The sequence below is a fragment of the Phyllobates terribilis genome, unplaced genomic scaffold, assembly GCF_046119375.1.
Source record: "Phyllobates terribilis strain yellow unplaced genomic scaffold, ASM4611937v1 Scaffold_8__6_contigs__length_399053987, whole genome shotgun sequence".
NCBI classification, from domain to species: domain Eukaryota; kingdom Metazoa; phylum Chordata; class Amphibia; order Anura; family Dendrobatidae; genus Phyllobates; species Phyllobates terribilis.
Window position 1 is genome coordinate 160,359,306 of NW_027362768.1, and position 21,185 is coordinate 160,380,490.

The window sequence follows — 21,185 nt, forward strand, 5'->3', positions numbered from 1 at the left end:
CTAATAATATGTATTATAAAGTTTCATATATTCATATTTTTTTTTTATACAAATCAGGATGTAATAAAAAAGCATTAAGCATCACAAGCAACAGGTGATTGAAGAATAATTTTACTTACAGCTTAGAATCCAATTTAAGTAGAAATCCGAGGCGATCATATTCTGAAAAAAAAAAAAAAAAGCAGTGTTTAGTTATAAAATAGTAATTTTATCTCATAAGCCTGTGAATGGAAAAAATAAGGATTATGGAGATTGGGAGAATGCTGCAAGCTTTCCCGTATTAGGGCATGTTCACACAGTGAGTATTTGCTCCATGCAGAACTACTGTGGACCTTTAAGGATAATCTGCAGCAGAAATCCGTCACTGACACTCAAAATTTCTGCTGCGGAGTGGAAAGTGGATTTGCTCCATTAAAGTTCTTTGAAGGAGCAAATTTATGGCACTTCAGTGGGTAATTGTGACAATACTGAGAATACTGTTCATAAGATCTGCAGTTCACTAATCATGAGGAGGAAATGTTATCTAGAAGATGGAAATGTGCGGAATTGTCACAATAAAAATTTTGAGACAAACTCCTAAAATCCTGAACTTGCTGAGTTTGTACTTATACACAACTAAATTTAGGTGAGTGAAGCTGAAGTGCAAAGCATGGAAAGTCAGCAAAATGAAAGAGGAGATACAGTAGGGTTTTTAGACTCCAAACTTTACTGCATTACCTTTTGGGCCTATTTAATGGATCTCTCACTCATTGCTTGAGTATTGTGTCTAGCTGTTTAGTCTAGTTCCAGTCTCCAGCTCCTGGACTGTCTTACCCAGACTGTTCTCACCTATCTATGGATTGTTTCCTACAACTCCTTTGCTAGCTCCAAGAACTTCTACTACTGCTTGCTGTTCCTGCTTGTGCTCCATCAGCCACTGGATTCCAGCAGTGCTACGCCAGTATCATAACAGGATACTCAAGCAATGAGGGAGAGATCCATGCAGCTTTAAGTAAGCCCAAACAGGAAACAAGATGGATTCCATATGTTCAGAATCTTAGTAAAGGGCAATTGCAGAACACAGCAACAGCCTCAAGTGAGAAGGAGTGGGATTGCAGCACAATTATTAACGTGAAAAATAGCAGCCACTAGTGGTCAAACTGTAGCAGGACAACAGGAGTCCTGACAGATCTACAGCAAGTCTTCGCTCTTTGACTCAACACCTGAGACTGTTCTTCCAACTTTTTACCCATAGCCATGTTTTTATAGTTCATCTGCAGAGGTTGCATTAGTGTGCAAGAACCGCAGAGCTGAAATTCGGAAGTCCTAACCACTGCCACCTAACGCAGTAGTAAGTTGCAGCCGTGACACATGCACTGGGACGCTCAGATAAAAGAGAATGACCTAAAAAGTAGAACGTCAGCTGTTCGCCTGCGCAGTCTCCTCATCAGTCGTGACGTTTCTGGGAAAAATGGCTGGCTGATATTTACATAAAGATAGCGTCACCCATCACTCATGCAATGTATGTTTTACACAACGCCTAAGAATAGGAATGAGGACAGTGCCTATATGTCTCCAGCCTCATAATCTGGAAGGATTAGATATACATATCGAAAAGCCACCAATGCAACGAGCAAGACCAACCAGCCAGCGAAGCGTGGGAAGTCACTCTCCATGCAACATTTCTGCAACTTCATAAAAGATGGATGAAGAAATAGATTTGTGGGTGGGAAGCAATAAATGTCCCATGTATGTTTAGATTGTATGTAGATAAAACAAGTTGTACAAAGTATCAAAATTCCCATAATCCAGTGTATATACATGCCCTTTATACATCCTGGAGCATAAAGTACAAAGCGTGCCAGTGATGTGCCAATATCAGAGTCATCCGAACATGGCAGGAAGCGGCAGAGCAAAAAATCCAGATCATATCTTTTACATATAAAACTAATAAAAGTTCCTCTTATGAAATTCTGGGTATTACTATTCTATCTTTCCTGCTGTTTTCTTCACACTCGAACACAATTTTACATAACGTGTGATAGACTGCAATGAGATGTCCAGGTTCACTTATTTTTCAATAATTTTATATATGAAAAAAAAGTGGCACAGACTAAAGCAATCACTCCATAAAGATCTACAATGGTGAGTAAAAGTTTGTGAACCCTTCAGAATTTTCCATATAATTGCATCAATTTGACCTAAAATGATATCAGATTTTTACACAAGTCTTAAAAATAGAGAAAGAGAAACAAATCAAACAAATGAGTCAAAAATATTAGATTGTCACTTTTTTATTGAGGAAAATAATCCGGATCGCGGAGAACCAATTGGTTATCTTGGCAGCCGGGAAAATGCTAAAGGTCCTGGCAACTGCCATCTTGGTCCTTCTGTGAGGCTCAGTCACAGTCCTAGCTCCACAGAGAATAGACATTTCTCTATATACTGCCATACTACTGTATTGCAGTAGTATTGCAGTATATACTATAAGCCAATGGCAGACATACCATTACTGCAACCTCTGAAGCCGCATATGGGCCCAAGAGGTAAGAGGGAACACATTCAGCTTCAACACAGGTGGAATTGTGCATTATGATGAATTATTGGACTCTAAATGGCCCATATACTGCTCTTGCACAGTATATGCTGTCTGTGTCCGTCAGAGCAATAAGCAATCCAATGATCACAGGTTCAAGTCCCCTAAGGGGACTAAATAATAAAGTAAAATGAAAAAAAAAATGTTTTCAAAAATAAATGGTAATGTTGTATCCAATAAAGTCAAATCTATCAAAATATAAAATTATTGAAACCATACATTAAAAAATCAAAACGCCAGTGTTGCTGCTTTTTTGTCGCCACACTTCTTCAGAAAATAAAACAAAAGTCGATCAAAGTGACATATGTATCACAATATGACATCAATAAAAATGTCAGCTCAGCATGCAAAAAAACATAAAAATGACTTGAAAAAGAAGGAAAGTGCAAAAATTAAAAATTCCCGGATCGTTAAGGGGTTAAACCAAAAAGCTCTATTTTGCTCTCATACATCAATAAAACCTTATTCCAACAGCATTCTGTCTTCTCCAAGTGATCTTTAGCAACTGCAAATGAGTACCAATGTTTAATTTGGAGAGCAGCGGCTTTCTCCTTGCTATCCTGCCATGCACACCATTGTTGTTCAGTGTCCTCCTGATTTTGGACACATGAACATTAACATTAGCTAATGTGAAAAAGGCCTTTAGTTGCTTAGAGGTGACCTTGGGTTCCTTTGCTACCTTGCAGATGATTATACTTTGGGTAGTGTAATAGTCATCAGTCTATATATCTTTAATGTAGCAGAAACAATTTACTCAATTATATCGGAAATGCAGTTTAACAAAAAACAAACAGCATAGACTTAATGTTTAATCAGAGAAGTGCAATATAGAAATCTCCACGTTATTTCGCTTCAGGCAAAGTCAAGACATAAAATAACATACAATGAGCCCAAGTGCATCTTACAGGTTCGCAGCTGATGCTGTACACAGGTTGACAGCCAGGTCGATTAGTTCTCTATTCCCTGGAATTGCCTCACGGCAAAATGAGAAGGAAAGAGATGCCAGAGCAAGGGTTTAATGTCTGACAGGCGATTGTAACCACTAACCTGTCAACAACGTACTAAAGAAACGAAGAAAGGGGGTGAACAGAAAACAAGAATTCTGGGAACAAGGTAAAGGAAATCCGAGACTAGGCAAGGAAGAGAAGATAAACAAGTTCTGTCTTGTTAACTTTCCCTGGAACCAGACATCACTATAGCTGCAACCAATCCTCACCATAATTGTGCTAATATATAAAGTATATGTTCTACCGGACGATCTGATCTCCCACTCCTCACCAAAGCCATCGGCAAAAATTAATAGGGACCAACACAACAGCGGCCCTTGCTCTGCATCAGCTATGTCAGTCCGAACTGTCATCTCAAAGCAAACACATTGAAAATAAATAAATGTAAAAAAGTTTTATCAATGAATTGAACAAGAAACAACAGAATAACCCATTATGGATCAGATACATTTGATACTATAAAGTCACACTTCAGGCTCCTGCCATTTATCAAGGTTCTTCCCCTCCCTCCATGTGATACACTTCCCTGATCATCTTCTCCATGCAATCACCACTGATTGTGATAATGTAAGGACACCATTAACATCAGCATGATGACTTGACAGAAACAGCATATTTAACCTACCAAACCTAAATCATGAAGAGGTCAGGCTACCAAGCTAAAGCAGAGCTCACATATAGATAGGTGCAACGTATATAGCAGGGTCACTTGGAAATACATTTAATTACTAATATACCATTGATTTTGAGGTCGCATCCCTTATTCGCCAAGGATATAGCCAGCATGTACATATATGTATTCTTATATTTATTACTTACATCCTATATTATACTCCAGAGCTGCACTCACTATTCTGCTGGTGCAGTCCCTGTGTACATACATTACATTACTGATCCTGTACTGATCCTGAGTTACCTCCTGTATTATTCTCCAGAGCTGCACTCACTATTCTGCTGGTGCAGTCACTGTGTACATACATTACATTACTTATCCTGTATTATACTCCAGAGCTGCACTCACTATTCTGCTGGTGTAGTCACTGTGCACATACATTACATTATCTATCCTGTACTGATCCTGAGTTACATCTTGTATTATACTACAGAGCTGCACTCACTATTCTGCTGGTGTAGTCACTGTGTACATACATTACATTACTGATCCTGAGTTACATCCTGTATTATACTCCAGAGCTGCACTCACTATTCTGCTGGTGGAGTCACTGTGTACATACATTACATTACTTATCCTGTACTGATCCTGAGTTATATCCTGTATTATACTCCAGAGCTGCACTCACTATTCTGCTGGTGCAGTCACTGTGTACATACATTATATTACTTATCCTGTACTGATCCTGAGTTATATCCTGTATTATACTCCAGAGCTGCACTCACTATTCTGCTGGTGCAGTCACTGTGTACATACATTACATTACTGATCCTGTACTGATCCTGAGTTACATCCTGTATTATACTCCAGAGCTGCACTCACTATTCTGCTGGTGGAGTCACTGTGTACATACATTACATTACTGATCCTGTACTGATCCTGAGTTACATCCTGTATTATACTCCAGAGCTGCACTCACTATTCTGCTGGTGGAGTCACTGTGTACATACATTACATTACTGATCCTGTACTGATCCTGAGTTATATCCTGTATTATACTCCAGAGCTGCACTCACTATTCTGCTGGTGCAGTCACTGTGTACATACATTATATTACTTATCCTGTACTGATCCTGAGTTACATCCTGTATTATACTCCAGAGCTGCACTCACTATTCTGCTGGTGCAGTCACTGTGTACATACATTACATTACTGATCCTGTACTGATCCTGAGTTACATCCTGTATTATACCCCAGAGCTGCACTCACTATTCTGCTGGTGCAGTCACTGTGTACATATATTACATTACTGATCCTGAGTTACATCCTGTATTATACTCCAGAGCTGCACTCACTATTCTGCTGGTGCAGTCACTGTGTACATACATTAAATTACTGATCCTGAGTTACATCCTGTATTATACTCCAGAGCTGCACTCACTATTCTGCTGGTGCAGTCACGGTGTACATACATTACACTACTGATCCTGAGTTACATCTTGTATTATACTGCAGAGCTGCACTCACTATTCAGCTTGTGTAGTCGCTGTGTGCATACATTACATTACTGATCCTGTACTGATCCTGAGTTACATCCTGTATTATACACCAGAGCTGCACTCACTATTCTGCTGGTGGAGTCACTGTGTACATACATTACTTATCCTGTACTGATCCTGAGTTACATCCTGTATTATACCCCAGAGCTGCACTCACTATTCTGCTGGTGCAGTCACTGTGTACATATATTACATTACTGATCCTGAGTTACATCCTGTATTATACTCCAGAGCTGCACTCACTATTCTGCTGGTGCAGTCACGGTGTACAGTCATGGCCAAAAGTATTGAGAATGAGACAAATAGTAATTTTTCCAAAGTTTACTGCTTCATTTTTTGTAATGGCAATTTGCATATACTCCTGAATGTCAAAGAGTGATCAGCTTAACAGCAATTACTGTACTTGCAAAGTCAATATTTGCCCAGAAAATGAACTTTAACCCCCAAAACACATTTCAACATCATTGCAGTCCTGCCTTAAAAGGAGCAGCTAACATCGTTTTAGTGATTGATCCATTAACACAGGTGTGGGTGTTGATGAGGACAGGGCTGGCGATCAATCAGTCATGATTAAGTAAGAATGACATCACTGGACACTTTAAAAGGAGGCTGGTTCTTGGTATCATTGTTTCTCTTCAGTTAACCATGGTTATCTCTAAAGAAACACGAGCAGCCATCATTGCACTGCACAAAAATGGCCTAACAGGGAAGAGTATCACAGCTACAAAGATTGCACCTCAGTCAACAATCTATCGCATCATCAAGAACTTCAAGGAGAGAGCTTCCATTGTTGTCAAAAAGGCTCCAGGGCGCCCAAGAAAGACCAGCAAGCGCCAGGACCGTATCTTAAAACTGTTTCAGCTGCGGGATCGGACTACCAGCAGTGCCGAGCTTGCTCAGGAATGGCAGCAGGCTGGTGTGAGTGCTTCTGCACGCACTGTGAGGCGGAGACTCTTTGAGCAAGGGCTGGTTTCAAGGAGGGCAGCAAAGAAGCCACTTCTCTCCAGAAAAAACATCAGGGACCGACTGATATTCTGCAAAAGGTACAGGGAATGGACTGCTGAGGACTGGGGCAAAGTCATTTTCTCTGATGAATCCCCTTTTCGATTGTTTGGGACATCTGGAAAACAGCTTATTCGGAGAAGAAGAGGTGAGCGCTACCACCAGTCTTGTCTCATGCCAACTGTAAAGCATCCTGAAACCATTCATGTGTGGGGTTGCTTCTCAGCCAAGGGAATCGGCTCACTCACAGTCTTGCCTAAAAACACAGCCATGAATAAAGAATGGTACCAGAATGTCCTCCAAGAGCAACTTCTCCCAACCGTCCAAGAGCAGTTTGGCGCCCAACAATGCCTTTTCCAGCATGATGGAGCACCTTGCCATAAAGCAAAGGTGATAACTAAATGGCTCATGGAACAAAACATAGAGATTTTGGGTCCATGGCCTGGAAACTCCCCAGATCTTAATCCCATTGAGAACTTGTGGTCAATCATCAAGAGACGGGTGGACAAACAAAAACCAACAAATTCTGGCAAAATGCAAGCATTGATTATGCAAGAATGGACTGCTATCAGTCAGGATTTGGTCCAAAAGTTGATTGAGAGCATGCCAGGGAGAATTACAGAGGTCTTGAAGAAGAAGGGGCAACACTGCAAATATTGACTTGCTGCATTAACTCATTCTAACTGTCAATATAACCTATTGGTACTCATAATATGATTGCAATTATATTTCTGTATGTGATATAAACATCAGACAAACACTAATAAAAACCAGAGGCCAGCAGATCATGTGAAAATATAATTTTGGTGTCATTCTCAAAACTTTTGGCCATGACTGTACATACATTACACTACTGATCCTGAGTTACATCTTGTATTATACTGCAGAGCTGCACTCACTATTCAGCTTGTGTAGTCGCTGTGTGCATACATTACATTACTGATCCTGTACTGATCCTGAGTTACATCCTGTATTATACACCAGAGCTGCACTCACTATTCTGCTGGTGGAGTCACTGTGTACATACATTACTTATCCTGTACTGATCCTGGGTTACATCCTGTATTATACTCCAGAGCTGCACTCACTATTCTGCTGGTGCAGTCACGGTGTACATACATTACACTACTGATCCTGAGTTACATCTTGTATTATACTGCAGAGCAGCACTCACTATTCTGCTGGTGCAGTCGCTGTGTGCATACATTACATTACTGATCCTGTACTGATCCTGAGTTACATCCAGTATTATACCCCAAAGCTGCACTCACTATTCTGCTGGTGGAGTCACTGTGTACATACATTACATTACTGATCCTGTACTGATCCTGGGTTACATCCTGTATTATACTCCAGAGCTGCACTCACTATTCTGCTGGTGGAGTCACTGTGTACATACATTACTTATCCTGTACTGATCCTGGGTTACATCCTGTATTATACTCCAGAGCTGCACTCACTATTCTGCTGGTGCAGTCACGGTGTACATACATTACATTACTGATCCTGTACTAATCCTGAGTTACATCTTGTATTATACGGCAGAGCAGCACTCACTATTCTGCTGGTGCAGTCGCTGTGTGCATACATTACATTACTGATCCTGTACTGATCCTGAGTTACATCCTGTATTATACACCAGAGCTGCACTCACTATTCTGCTGGTGGAGTAACTGTGTACATACATTACTTATCCTGTACTGATCCTGAGTTACATCCTGTATTATATTCCAGAGCTGCACTCACTATTCTGCTGGTGCAGTCACTGTGTACATACATTACTTATCCTGTACTGATCCTGGGTTACATCCTGTATTATACTCCAGAGCTGCACTCACTATTCTGCTGGTGCAGTCACGGTGTACATACATTACACTACTGATCCTGAGTTACATCTTGTATTATACTGCAGAGCAGCACTCACTATTCTGCTGGTGCAGTCGCTGTGTGCATACATTACATTACTGATCCTGTACTGATCCTGAGTTACATCCAGTATTATACCCCAGAGCTGCACTCACTATTCTGCTGGTGCAGTCACTGTGTACATACATTACATTACTGATCCTGAGTTACATCCTGTATTATACTCCAGAGCTGCACTCACTATTCTGCTGGTGGAGTCACTGTGTACATACATTACTTATCCTGTACTGATCCTGGGTTACATCCTGTATTATACTCCAGAGCTGCACTCACTATTCTGCTGGTGCAGTCACGGTGTACATACATTACATTACTGATCCTGTACTAATCCTGAGTTACATCTTGTATTATACGGCAGAGCAGCACTCACTATTCTGCTGGTGCAGTCGCTGTGTGCATACATTACATTACTGATCCTGTACTGATCCTGAGTTACATCCTGTATTATACACCAGAGCTGCACTCACTATTCTGCTGGTGGAGTAACTGTGTACATACATTACTTATCCTGTACTGATCCTGAGTTACATCCTGTATTATATTCCAGAGCTGCACTCACTATTCTGCTGGTGCAGTCACTGTGTACATACATTACTTATCCTGTACTGATCCTGGGTTACATCCTGTATTATACTCCAGAGCTGCACTCACTATTCTGCTGGTGCAGTCACGGTGTACATACATTACACTACTGATCCTGAGTTACATCTTGTATTATACTGCAGAGCAGCACTCACTATTCTGCTGGTGCAGTCGCTGTGTGCATACATTACATTACTGATCCTGTACTGATCCTGAGTTACATCCAGTATTATACCCCAGAGCTGCACTCACTATTCTGCTGGTGCAGTCACTGTGTACATACATTACATTACTGATCCTGAGTTACATCCTGTATTATACTCCAGAGCTGCACTCCCTATTCTGCTGGTGCAGTCACTGTGTACATAAATTACATTACTGATCCAGTACTGATCCTGAGTTACATCTTGTATTAGATATGATCCCGATCTTGTAAGACAATAGTGTTGTACCCGTGCTTCCCTAAACCCATAATTAACACTGCTCAGATTAAACCGCCTGATTAATTCTAATGATGAACTTCACATTATTTGGAGCAGGAAAGTCTCCAGGTTTTTATGGACACTTCACAGGAGATTTCACTTCATAGTATCTCTGGAGAAGGTTTCCCTGTATGATTGGGTTTGAGGCGGTTCCAGTATACGTTCTGCTGCACAACCACAATTAATTAGGGGATGAATCACAATGTAATGGGGATCAATTTTAAAGTGCGGCTTAGTATGTGAAACGTAACATGGTGACTCATGGCTGAATCACTGGATTAATGACAATGTGGTCAGAGATTTCCAGTGTTCACATTAGCCTCCAACTGCTAATCTAAGGTTTTGTGCACTGCAAAAGTAAAAAGAAGAGCGCACAAGTTTAGAAATAAGTGGATTTCACATCCAAATTAACTCAGGAGTGACTGGTACTGATTCCGCATCGGCCTATAATTCTGGTGTAATTACATCATTCCTACTGGAGAACGTTGGCTGAGACTAAACTCTGAGTGGCAAATAAAAAAGGACCAACAGGGCAAAAGTCCTCGAGATCCGAGCTTTCCCTGACATTATAATGGGGCAGACATCCCATTTATACAACCAAGGGCCCAATAGGTAAGGGGGCCCACCTTCCCCGCCAAAGCAGTAAGCATCTTCTGTCACAGAGGGGCCCCCTGCTGTCTGTGTCAGCCACTGAATGGCATGTCCCATTTAAAGGGAATCTGTCAGCAGTTTTTTTTGCTATTTAATCTGGGAACAACAGAATATAGGGGCAGAGACCCTGATTCCAGGTATGTGTTCAGCAGCTTGCTATAGTTTCAATACAATCAGTGTTTTATCAGCAGGAGATTATCAATTAGAGGACAAGGCGTCACATTCAAGTGAGGCTAATCTGTGTAACCCCGCCCCCACTTCTGATTGGCAATTTGCTGACAATATACACAGGAAGCTGCCAATCAGGGGAATAAGTGGTGTTATACACGGCTCAGCATTCAGAGCACTGCTACATCTACAACAGGGATTTTATCAAAACTGCAGCAGGCAGCCCAGTAAGTGACACATTGCTGGAATCAGGTTCTCTGCCCCTACATCATGCTGCCTGCTACGTGCCAGATTATCAAATTGCCTCTTAATTGCTTCTCTCTGCTCAGTCTTCTGCTTCTGATATTGTGAATTCAAGATTATTCTTTTTTTTTTTTATCAGAAACAAGTGCTGGATTATCAGATTTCTGGAATATCAGATCATTGATCGGAGGAAAGAGTGCAAATAAAAATCAATACAACCATGTTGAAGGCTCAAACTGCGTTGGAATAGGTTTCATCTAGGTAAAGCTAGATCTGTGTGATTGATTAGGAAGCAACACTCATGTCCTGAATGGCTGAACACGATGACTGGGACCTGCTGCGACCATACAAACCTCATATCTAACTGGTGATGTAAACCCCCGCTGATTTATGGGTTATCTCACCAGCTGCCTTAGTTCTGTGACCCCAGATCGTCACTTTTCTAGAAGCTGAAGACGGAACGCTTTCATGTCATATAGTCCTTCACAACATCAATCCGCTACATTCCCGGACAGGGGTGTACTCGGGTGTAGGGTCAGTGGTGTACGGCACAGACTGGAAGCTGAAGAAATTCTTCCTCCAGCTCATGTGTTCCTGGAGCCCCATGGATGGAGGCTTCACGTACGCCAGCTATCAGATAGACTATAATGGGTTATAATGGCCTATCATGCTGTTCACACCGAGTGTCTGCAAAAAAAAGTGGAGAAATATCCAATTTTCATTCGAGTCACGATTCAAAATTGCAAATTCAAGTTTAGGGTTCTACAAAAAAAACTCGGACCAGAGGCGGATGTCACCCTAGCTGCATCCTACTGCTGTCCATTATTCACTGAATATTGCCTAGAAAAAATTGAGAAACCTCCATCAGGGGTTCACTTATTTATTCATTTTTGCATACAAGAAAAACTGATGAAACACATGCACACGTTCAGTATTTGGTCAGTATTTTACATCAGTATTTGAAAGTCAAAAGCAGGAGTGGGCGATAAATACAGAAGTGGTGACGTGTTTCTATTATACTTCCTCTGATTGTTCCTCACCTGGTTTTGGCTTATAAATACTGATGTAAAATACTGACCAAATACTGAACGTGGTCTACAGTAATGGTGAAAATTGACACACGGATCAAAAACTGATGAAAATTGGTCTGTGGTTGTCACGTACAAGAAATAGACATCTGAATGAGAAGAACACGGATGGCTACTTAATGGATCCATTTTCCATAGACTTCAATTTTAAAAAAACGGATCCAGTTGAAATCAGTTTTTTTAGCCGGACAAACAAAGTTGTGCTTGCTGCTGAATCCATTCGAATGGATGATTGGACATGTGAACACAGCCTTACAGAGGTTGTCTACTACTTTAACACTGAAGGCTTATCATTAGGATAGGTCATTGATGTCTGATCAGTGGGGGTACGACACCCGGCACCCCCACCCATCAGCTGTTATCGGTGTCTGCACCAATTGGGACTGACCAGTTATGGAGCAGCATAGCACCGCCTACTGTATAGTGGCCGCGGCCGGTACTGCACATCGGCCTCCTATTCAAATCAGTAGAAGGCTGATGTGCAGTACCCGGCTGCGGCCACTATACAGTTGGTGGAGCCACCTCCCCCAAGAACAGCTGATTGGCGGGGGTGCCGGGTGTCGCTCCCCCAGTGATCAGACATTGTGCCGGGTGTCGCTCCCCCAGTGATCAGACATTGTGCCGGGTGTCGCTCCCCCAGTGATCAGACATTGTGCCGGGTGTCGCTCCCCCAGTGATCAAACATTGTGCCGGGTGTCGCTCCCCCAGTGATCAGACATTGTGCCGGGTGTCGCTCCCCCAGTGATCAGACATTGGTGACCTAATCCTAAAGATAGGCCATCAATATTAAAGTAGTGGACAATCTGTTTAAATAGCAAAAAACACACTATATTTTGCACAAATACAGCATGAAACAAATGTTACGACTTTTTAATCACAAAAAAACACTGGGGTAAAACCCTTGAAAAACACTCACTAGAGTATTGAAGAACGATGTGTTCATAATACATAGAACAGACTTTATTTACTAAATATTAAGATGCTTTCAATTCCTCTGCCCCAATGGCTGTAAATGTTCTTCATTATAAGCAGAGATGAATAATGTTATATTTGTATTGCAGATACTGGGAATGTTATGATGTAATACACATTGTATCTCCGCATCCACAGCTCCTCCATCATGTATTATGGTTACAGAAGGATTGTTTCTGGATTTCACAATATTGTCATCATGTTACACTATCGAGTGCTGATCGCGGAGCATCTGTCCAGTACAATGACAAGGGGCAGCCGTAGTTTCTTCCATCTGTTATTTATTTCGGCAGGAAAGTTAGGTTCCTGATATAAAGTGATGAACGGAGGATGGCTCAGCCGGTGGTGAGTCACGTCAGGATTTATGGAGGCTAACGTGAGGCTGGGGTTGGAGGCTGCGCTGGATCCTGTGGCTTATTGCTTCATGTCTCTCACTTTCATGTATTCTGAGATTTATGATTTGTAATCACCGCAATGAAACCCCCAGGACATGTTTTCTCTTTTAGTTCCTATGAGCTTGTGTAAACCTGAAATTACCTGTTCAGGAAGGTAGCGGCAGCCTCTGACGGGGAGGTCCCATGTGACGGGATAGTAATAATAGCATCCTGGTGCTCAGACTGAATTATCGGTTCTGCTCCGTCAGGTCTTTTCTGACAGTCAGAAATGATAACTGACATTTCAAGGCTCAGCAGAGCATTCACATACACGACACGCGCAGCTATTTTACATTTTTGGTTAATAACTTGTGCCGGAATTTTGCCTGTTTGTAATTAATTTTGCAACTTATTTCATTTCTTATTTTATAGAAAAGCTCCGCCATTATTTATATATATTTTTTAAAGTGTGTAGTGCTTAGTGGAAAGGGCATAGTTGAGAAATTCATCATAATATATATCACAAAGGTGATAGAAATGTACTCCCCTCCAGTCCAAGACGTGTGCCATACTTGAAGCTATAGCCCAGTGGAACAAGAGGCGCCAAATTTATTTAGAGTCTCATTTTTTGGGCTGTTCCTTCACCAGAAAATAAAATCTACGTCAATCGCCTTTTCCCGCTTTTTAAAAAACGTTTCCAGAGCAGCATAAAAAGTTACGAAATTTGTTGGGAAACGACAAATGACAAATTTTGACATCTGTTTTCTGGTATAAATGGGATGATCAATTCTCCCCTATATGGTAAGCTATGTTCATGGTGTGGCGGTATTATTTGTTACATTTAGGCTACGTTTCAACAATGAGCTTTGGTTGAGTTTTTGATGTTGTAGATTTTTGCACCAATTAAGTAAAATAGGTTACTTGCATAGTTTCGAAAATATGCAGCAAAAAAAACTCATTGTGGGAAAGTAGCTTTATAGTGTTAATATTGGTACACTAGTTATTGATCTGTAGCACTATTGTGATAACATTTTTTTTCTTGTAATGTGTTATTATTTTTTAACTGTAAGGTTATGTTCACACAGGGCGTTTTTTTCTGCAGTAAAACCTGTTCTCTAGGCAGAAAAGAAGCAGCATAAAAAATGCATGTTTTGGTGCGTTTTTCGGTGGTTTTGGGGCGTTTTTCAGGATCCCAAAGTTCAGCTTTGCGTCCACCACAGAAGCATCAACACAGGTCACCAATGCAAGACATATGTGAAACCATGTTTTCAAGAATTACAAATGTAACAGTGAGGGGAAGTGAATTGCTCAGGAATAGTTTACCTAAGACATTGGCAGAGCATTGAGTTTGCAGGACACTGTTTACTTTTACACTTTAGTTGGCCATTGAGTTGCTCAGGCATTGTTCAATCTTACACCTTGGACGGCCAATGTTTACTTTATACGCATCTCTAAATTAGTTAATCTGTACTAATCCTAACTGCCATCTCAGGTGACCAAGACAAGATGGTTTAAACTATGGAAAATCATATGAATACATACTGCTGTACATGCTTTTTTCACTAAAAAGGCAGCAAAACCCAATACCTGCATTTTTTGCTGCGTTTTTACACTTACTCATTGCTTTCAATTGGTGAAAGACGCTGAAAGAAGTGACATGCTCCATTCTGCAAAAACGCAGCACTTTGACAAAACAGTCAGCAAAAAAAAACAAGCTGCGTGCATGAGATTTCAGAAATCTCATGCACACAGCTTGTTTGTTTGTTTTTTCTTAACTTTGCTGGTACTGTAAAATGCTGCTGAAAATTTCCATAAAAAAACGCACCAAAAACGCCCTGTGTGAACATACCCTAAAGCTGTATTGGGGCTTGTATCATATACTATACTGGATTATCACAATGTCATTGGTCAGATCTCCTATGACAAATTCTACTGTATTAGCTATATCATTAGGAGGCACTAGAATAATATACACTGTAATTTAATATCACTATGTTATTACTGTAGATTTGTACCAGTTATTGACTCCTAGATTTTACCATCAGATACTTGTAGTTATATCGGCCTCCCCTGAGGCTCTGACTGATGTTCGTTAGCGGCACGCTTTCCGACGATGTTTCCTCTTAGAAAAAGGGAAAAAGACCCATTTTGACCATGAGGTGTTTAATCATAGCTTCGTGTCACGAACGGCGAACGTAAGAAGAACAACCCAATGAATGCACATTGTGATAGATGAGAAGCAGATTGTCTGCAGCCAGTTACATCTTATCCGTGCGGCATTAACCGCCGGCGACAAACATGGATCTGTCCTCTGTATGAATGCAGCGTTCCAAAGAGGGGTCCGTTGTTCTGCTCCCATTATGGCGCACACCAGCCACTTTGATCAGCACAACAGATCCAGAGATGATGACATCCTCCCTAGGGGCAGATATTTATGATGTTTAATGAATACCAGTATTGAACATTGGGGAGTAACAAGTAGAAAATCTTCAACTCCTCAGAGTTCAGAGATCCAAAGTGTAATTAAAAAGAAAAACACCCATCAGAGGCTGAAGATCGGCTGCAAACAAAGCGCTGCTAAGAGTATCAAAATCAATCAACGGACGTGTAACAGAATATGGAGGCATATTAGGATATTCCCTTCTATATGTAGCAATAAAAGTCTAAGAGCCGAGGAACAAAGAGGCTGAGAAGATGTCACTCATCAATGTGTTTACTATTGATCCCTGGCACCTCATGTCAGATCAACTCAATGTCGATCTTTAAATTCTATTTCCCAGTTTCCATAAAGTTGAGTGACTGCCATCACTGATGCTAAGTTTTCCTGTATTTTACTCCAGAGCTGCACTCACTATTCTGCTGGTGCAGTCACTGTGTACATACATTACGTTACTGATCCTGTACTGATCCTGAGTTACATCCTGTATTATACTCCAGAGCTGCACTCACTATTCTGCTGGTGAAGTCACTGTGTGTATACATTACATTACTGATCCTGTACTGATCCTGAGTTACATCCTGCATTATACCTCTGAGCTGCACTCACTATTCTGCTGGTGCAGTCACTGTGTACATACATTAAATTACTGATCCTGTACTGATCCTGAGTTACATCCTGTATTATACTCCAGAGCTGCACTCACTATTCTGCTGCTGCAGTCACTGTGTACATACATTACATTACTGATCCTGAGTTACATCCTGTATTATACTCCAGAGCTGCTCTCACTATTCTGCTGGAGCAGTCACTATGTCCATACATTACATTACTGATCCTGTACTGATCCTGAGTTACATCCTGTATTATACCCCAGAGCTGCACTCACTATTCTGCTGGTGCAGTCACTGTGTACATACATTACATTACTTATCCTGTAATCATCCTGAGTTACATCCTGTAGATCTTTTATTATAAAAATGAAAAACATAACAGTAATAATAACAGAAACATAACAAAATTAATAACCACAAAATAAACAATGTAATGAACTGGTCCAGCCGCTCCCTCTCCCCTCACACACATATTATACATATATACAGAATAATAACCACCTACACCATGACATCTGGTCCGGTTACAAAACAAATAATAACAATATAATAAACAAAAACTGACAAATTATATACAAACTAATATATACATTCTTTTTTTTTTTTTAATAAATAAAATAAATACTAACTATACAAATATATACAAGACAAAACAAAACACCCCACACTCAAGCCCACCAGTCCCAACCCCGGCACTGACCTGAGAGCTGGTCCTGCGCCTCATGCCTCAGTCCATGTCCAACATCCATAGGACAGATCAGGCAATGCCAGTTATTCACCCAAATAACCAGTGTCCCACAAGATGAACCCACCTCCCCCCTTTTCCCACCACCCAACCTAACACCTACACCCACACCCATATATACAATATATACAGAAACAAACAATAGAATAACACACAATACAATAACCACAACTGACAAAGCCCAAGTTCGGCGCCTGCAGCCCTACATCACTGTCTACTGATCAAAAACAAAAATCTATGGTGTCAGCAGCAGCCCCCCACCAGGAGAGGAGATGACCAGACTAGGGCACACTAAAAGAAAAGCCCCTCCAGAGGAGAGCGGCCCTCCATGTACCCAGTCTCTCATACTCCAGAGAACGCACCTTCACCAGGTCACCGAGTATGGTCCTAAACACATCGTCCACTGGGAGGATTTTCCGTTGCGTCGATACTAAGCACCGTGCGTTCCACGTGTGATACCTAACCACTGCGCTAACTAGAAATAAGGTGCAGCGGTCCCGACCACCCAGGTCCCCGAATGCTCCATAGGCCCATTCCGCATAAGAGAGACCGGCCAGCCGGGGCCAGCCAATGGAGGCGCCCACCCTGTTGTACACCTCTGTGTTAAAGGGACAACGAAGCAGGAACTGGTCCATGCTTTCAAGCATGGTGCCACAATGCTCCCGAGGACAGTTCCTATCCTCAGAGCTCCTACACTTCAGATTGTCCCTCACACACAGTTTCCCATGGAAGCAACGCCAAGCCAAGTCCCAAACCTTCGAGGGGATCCTGATAGAATTCAAAAGATGCAGACCCACCCCAAGATCCCGACTTGGGCAATCCCTGAGCGCCAGAGCCCTCTGAAAATGGGAATACCACAGGGTTGACCATACCCAACCCTCCTAGTCTCCTCGTACGGAAAGTAACCTCCCTCTTGACCAGGTTCAGTCTATTCCCCCATAACAGCTGGAAGAACAAACTGTAGACCCGAGTCCAGAGAGGCTCTGGCAAGATGCACACACTGCCCAGATAGATCAGCAAAGGGAGCAGGTAAGTTTTGATCAGGTTTACCCTTTCCCTTAGGGTCAAAGACCAACCCTTCCATTGGTTCACCTTATGAGTGGCGATCTCTAGCCTGCTGTCCCAATTTTGTTTGGGGTAATCCCCCTGGCCAAATTCGATGCCAAGAACTTTTGCAGAGACTTTGGGTTCTGGAAGGGTGTCCGAGAGATCAAAACCAGGATCTCCTCCTCCCAGCCAGAGACTCTCACACTTATCCCGGTTGATCTTAGACCCGGATGCCTCCGAGTAGAGATTTACCTCTGACATCAGCCATTCTGCCTCCCCATCAGAGGAAACAAAAACGGTGACGTCATCGGCATACGCCACCACTCTCAGAGTGGCTTCCGGTGCAGCCCAGTCCATCCCGATCCCAGCCAACGGTCCACGCTCCACCCTCCTAAGAAGTGGGTCAATCGCAAACACGTACAGTAGCGGGCTCAAGGGACAACCCTGGCGAACACCACACCCAACCTCAAAAGAGCTGCCAATCCAACCGTTCACAAGCGGGAAACTCTCTGCCCCAGCGTACAAGGCCTTAAGCCAATCAACGAACCCCCCCGGCAGGCCATACCTCAGAAGGACAGACCAGAGGTACTCATGATTAACCCGATCAAACGCTTTTGCCTGGTCCAATGACAGCATGTACCCCTTCCAGTGACCAGTCCTACCCTGCTCCACCGCCTGTCGGACACAGAGTACAGCACTAATTGTACTGCGGCCCGGAACAGAGCAATGCTGGGCCCCCGAAAGGAGCTGGGGTGCAAATTTCACCAGCCGATTAAACAGCACCTTTGCCAAAACCTTCCTGTCTGCATTGAGAAGCGCTATGGGATGCCAATTCTCAATGCAAGATGGGTCCTTACCCTTTGACAAGATGATCAGGGCAGACCTCCTCATTGACTTTGGCAGAGTGCCCGAGGAAAGACACTCATTGAATACCTCAGTCAAGAGGGGAACCAAAGCGTCCTTAAAGGTCTTATAGAATTCAGATGTTAAGCCATCTGGACCGGGAGATTTCTTTAGGGCAAGCCCTTCAATCGCCAACTTAACTTCCTCTTCCCTGATCATCTCTGTCAAAACACCAAGAGAGGGGTCTACCACTGGTTCGGGGACGGCTTCAGCCAGAAAAGCCGACATCTCATCCCAATCCAGATCCCTCTTCCCCAAGAGGTGCGATTAGAAGGATCTGACGACCTCCAGGATCCCTGATCTGGATCTTTTCAGGGACCCCGCAGTGTCAACCAGTCCTGTAACAACTTTACTATTCACTGACATCTTGCAGTTTCTGTAAGGGTCGGGCGAGCGGTACTTCCCGTAATCCCTCTCAAAAACCAAAGATGCGTGTCTATCATACTGACACCTCATTAGCAAAGATTTCACTCTGGAGATCTCCTCGCGGCTACCTCCAGTTGAGACAAGATGCTCGAGTTTCCTCCTCAGGCCCTGATACAGGCGATACCTGTCCAGGCTCCTGAGGCTCGAGAGCCGGCGGAAGAATCTCGCCACCCTTTTCTTAAACATCTCCCACCACTCTGACTTACTACTACAAAGATCCAGTAAGGGTACCTGGCTCTGAAGAAAATCCTCAAAGGACTGTCTTATCTCCGCTTCTTCCAAGAGAGACGAATTGAGCCTCCAAAAGCCTCTTCCTATCCGGGGGGTCTCTGTAACATTCAGGGAAAACAAAATCAAACAGTGATCGGAGAACTCCACCTCAACAACAGATACTGCTGAAGAGACGGCTTCCTCCTTTAAATAAAACCTGTCTATCCTGGACCTACAGTTACCTCTATGATAGGTGAACCCCTCGTGTCCTGGGGTGTGCCGGATGTGGACATCCACCAGGCGAGCCTCACTAGCTATACTATTAAGGGCGACGCTATCATAAGTCAGTTTGTCTCTGGAACCTCCTCTATCCCGGGGCCTCGTGACAGTGTTGAAGTCCCCTCCAAAGACGACCTGCCGACTCGTAAAAAGGTAGGGCTTGATCCTCGTAAAGAGACACTTCCGGTCCCACTTAGATTGGGGACCATAAATGTTAATGAGCCGAAGCTCCTGTCCCTTCATGAGGACATCTAATATCAGGCACCTCCCCATTTCTAACTCAATAACCGGTCGGCATTCTACCGGTGCGGTAAAAAGGACCGCCACTCCGCTATACGGCTCGGCCGCAAGAGGCCAATAGGAGGGCCCGAGTCTCCACTCCCTCTTAGCTATAAACACCTCTGCCATATTTGGCAGCCTGGTCTCTTGCAAAAAGAAAATGTCAGCTTCAACCCGGCTGAGAAAATCAAAGGCCGCAAACCTAGCCATATTTTACTTAATGCTGGCGACATTAATGGACGCCAGCGTCAACGGAGTGGGTACCGCCATCATTGGTGATTGAGTTAGATGGCTCCCCTTATCCTCTGCCTCAGAGGAGGAATCCTTCCCCCTCTTTAATGACACAGAGGTGTCCATTCCAGCATTTTTCCTTCTTTTCTCGTCCTCATCTCCGGACTCTGGGCCAGTCCCTCCCCCCAAGGACCTAGCATCCCCAGGAGAAGGAGACTCGGCACCCCCTGTAAGCTCCGCTGAAGCCGGAACCTCACCCTCAGCCTCCTCTTCTGAGGAAGAGATGTTATCAAGGGCTTGGAACCGGTTAGAAAGACCAACCAGAGGGGAGTCGGTTTTACCTTCCTTGGTCAGAGCGGGAGAAGATGTTTTATCTCCCTTCTTTTTCTTCTTTTTGGTGCCGAGCTTACGCTTGTTCTCTAGCCACCGCTTATTATCCTCATCCATACTTTCATAATGGGAGGATTCTGAGGCAGACGCAGTTTCCTCCCTGTGGATCCTCCTGACCTCCTCATCCAACTCATCATCCCTCGGGGCCTCAGCAGCAACACTGGCATCCAGGACAGGGGCTGCCCCGGTAGTCTGGGGCTCGCCCCGCTCCCTCTCCTGTCTGCGCTTGTCTAGACGCCTCAGCTGGGCAGGCGTCTTTTTATAGCTTTTTTTCCCTGGCCCCTCATCTCCCCCACCCCTGCTAGTCCCCTCCCCAGCAGAATCGGCCTCACGGCTTACTCCCACCGGGGTCTCGACTGCATTAGCAAAGGAGCGAGGACA

The 21,185-nt window shown here is 43.1% G+C and overlaps 1 protein-coding gene across 9 annotated transcripts in view; it reads right to left on the reverse strand.

The window, feature by feature from the left end:
• The window catches only part of ST3GAL3 (ST3 beta-galactoside alpha-2,3-sialyltransferase 3), a 421,053-nt gene that overhangs the window by 136,426 nt on the left and 263,442 nt on the right, over window positions 1-21,185 (reverse strand). For all 9 annotated transcript variants that reach the window (XM_073643621.1, XM_073643622.1, XM_073643625.1 and 6 more), the window contains one exon: window positions 120-162. In XM_073643621.1, the coding sequence (XP_073499722.1) occupies window positions 120-162 (43 nt within the window). The remainder of the gene's footprint in view (window positions 1-119; window positions 163-21,185) is intronic.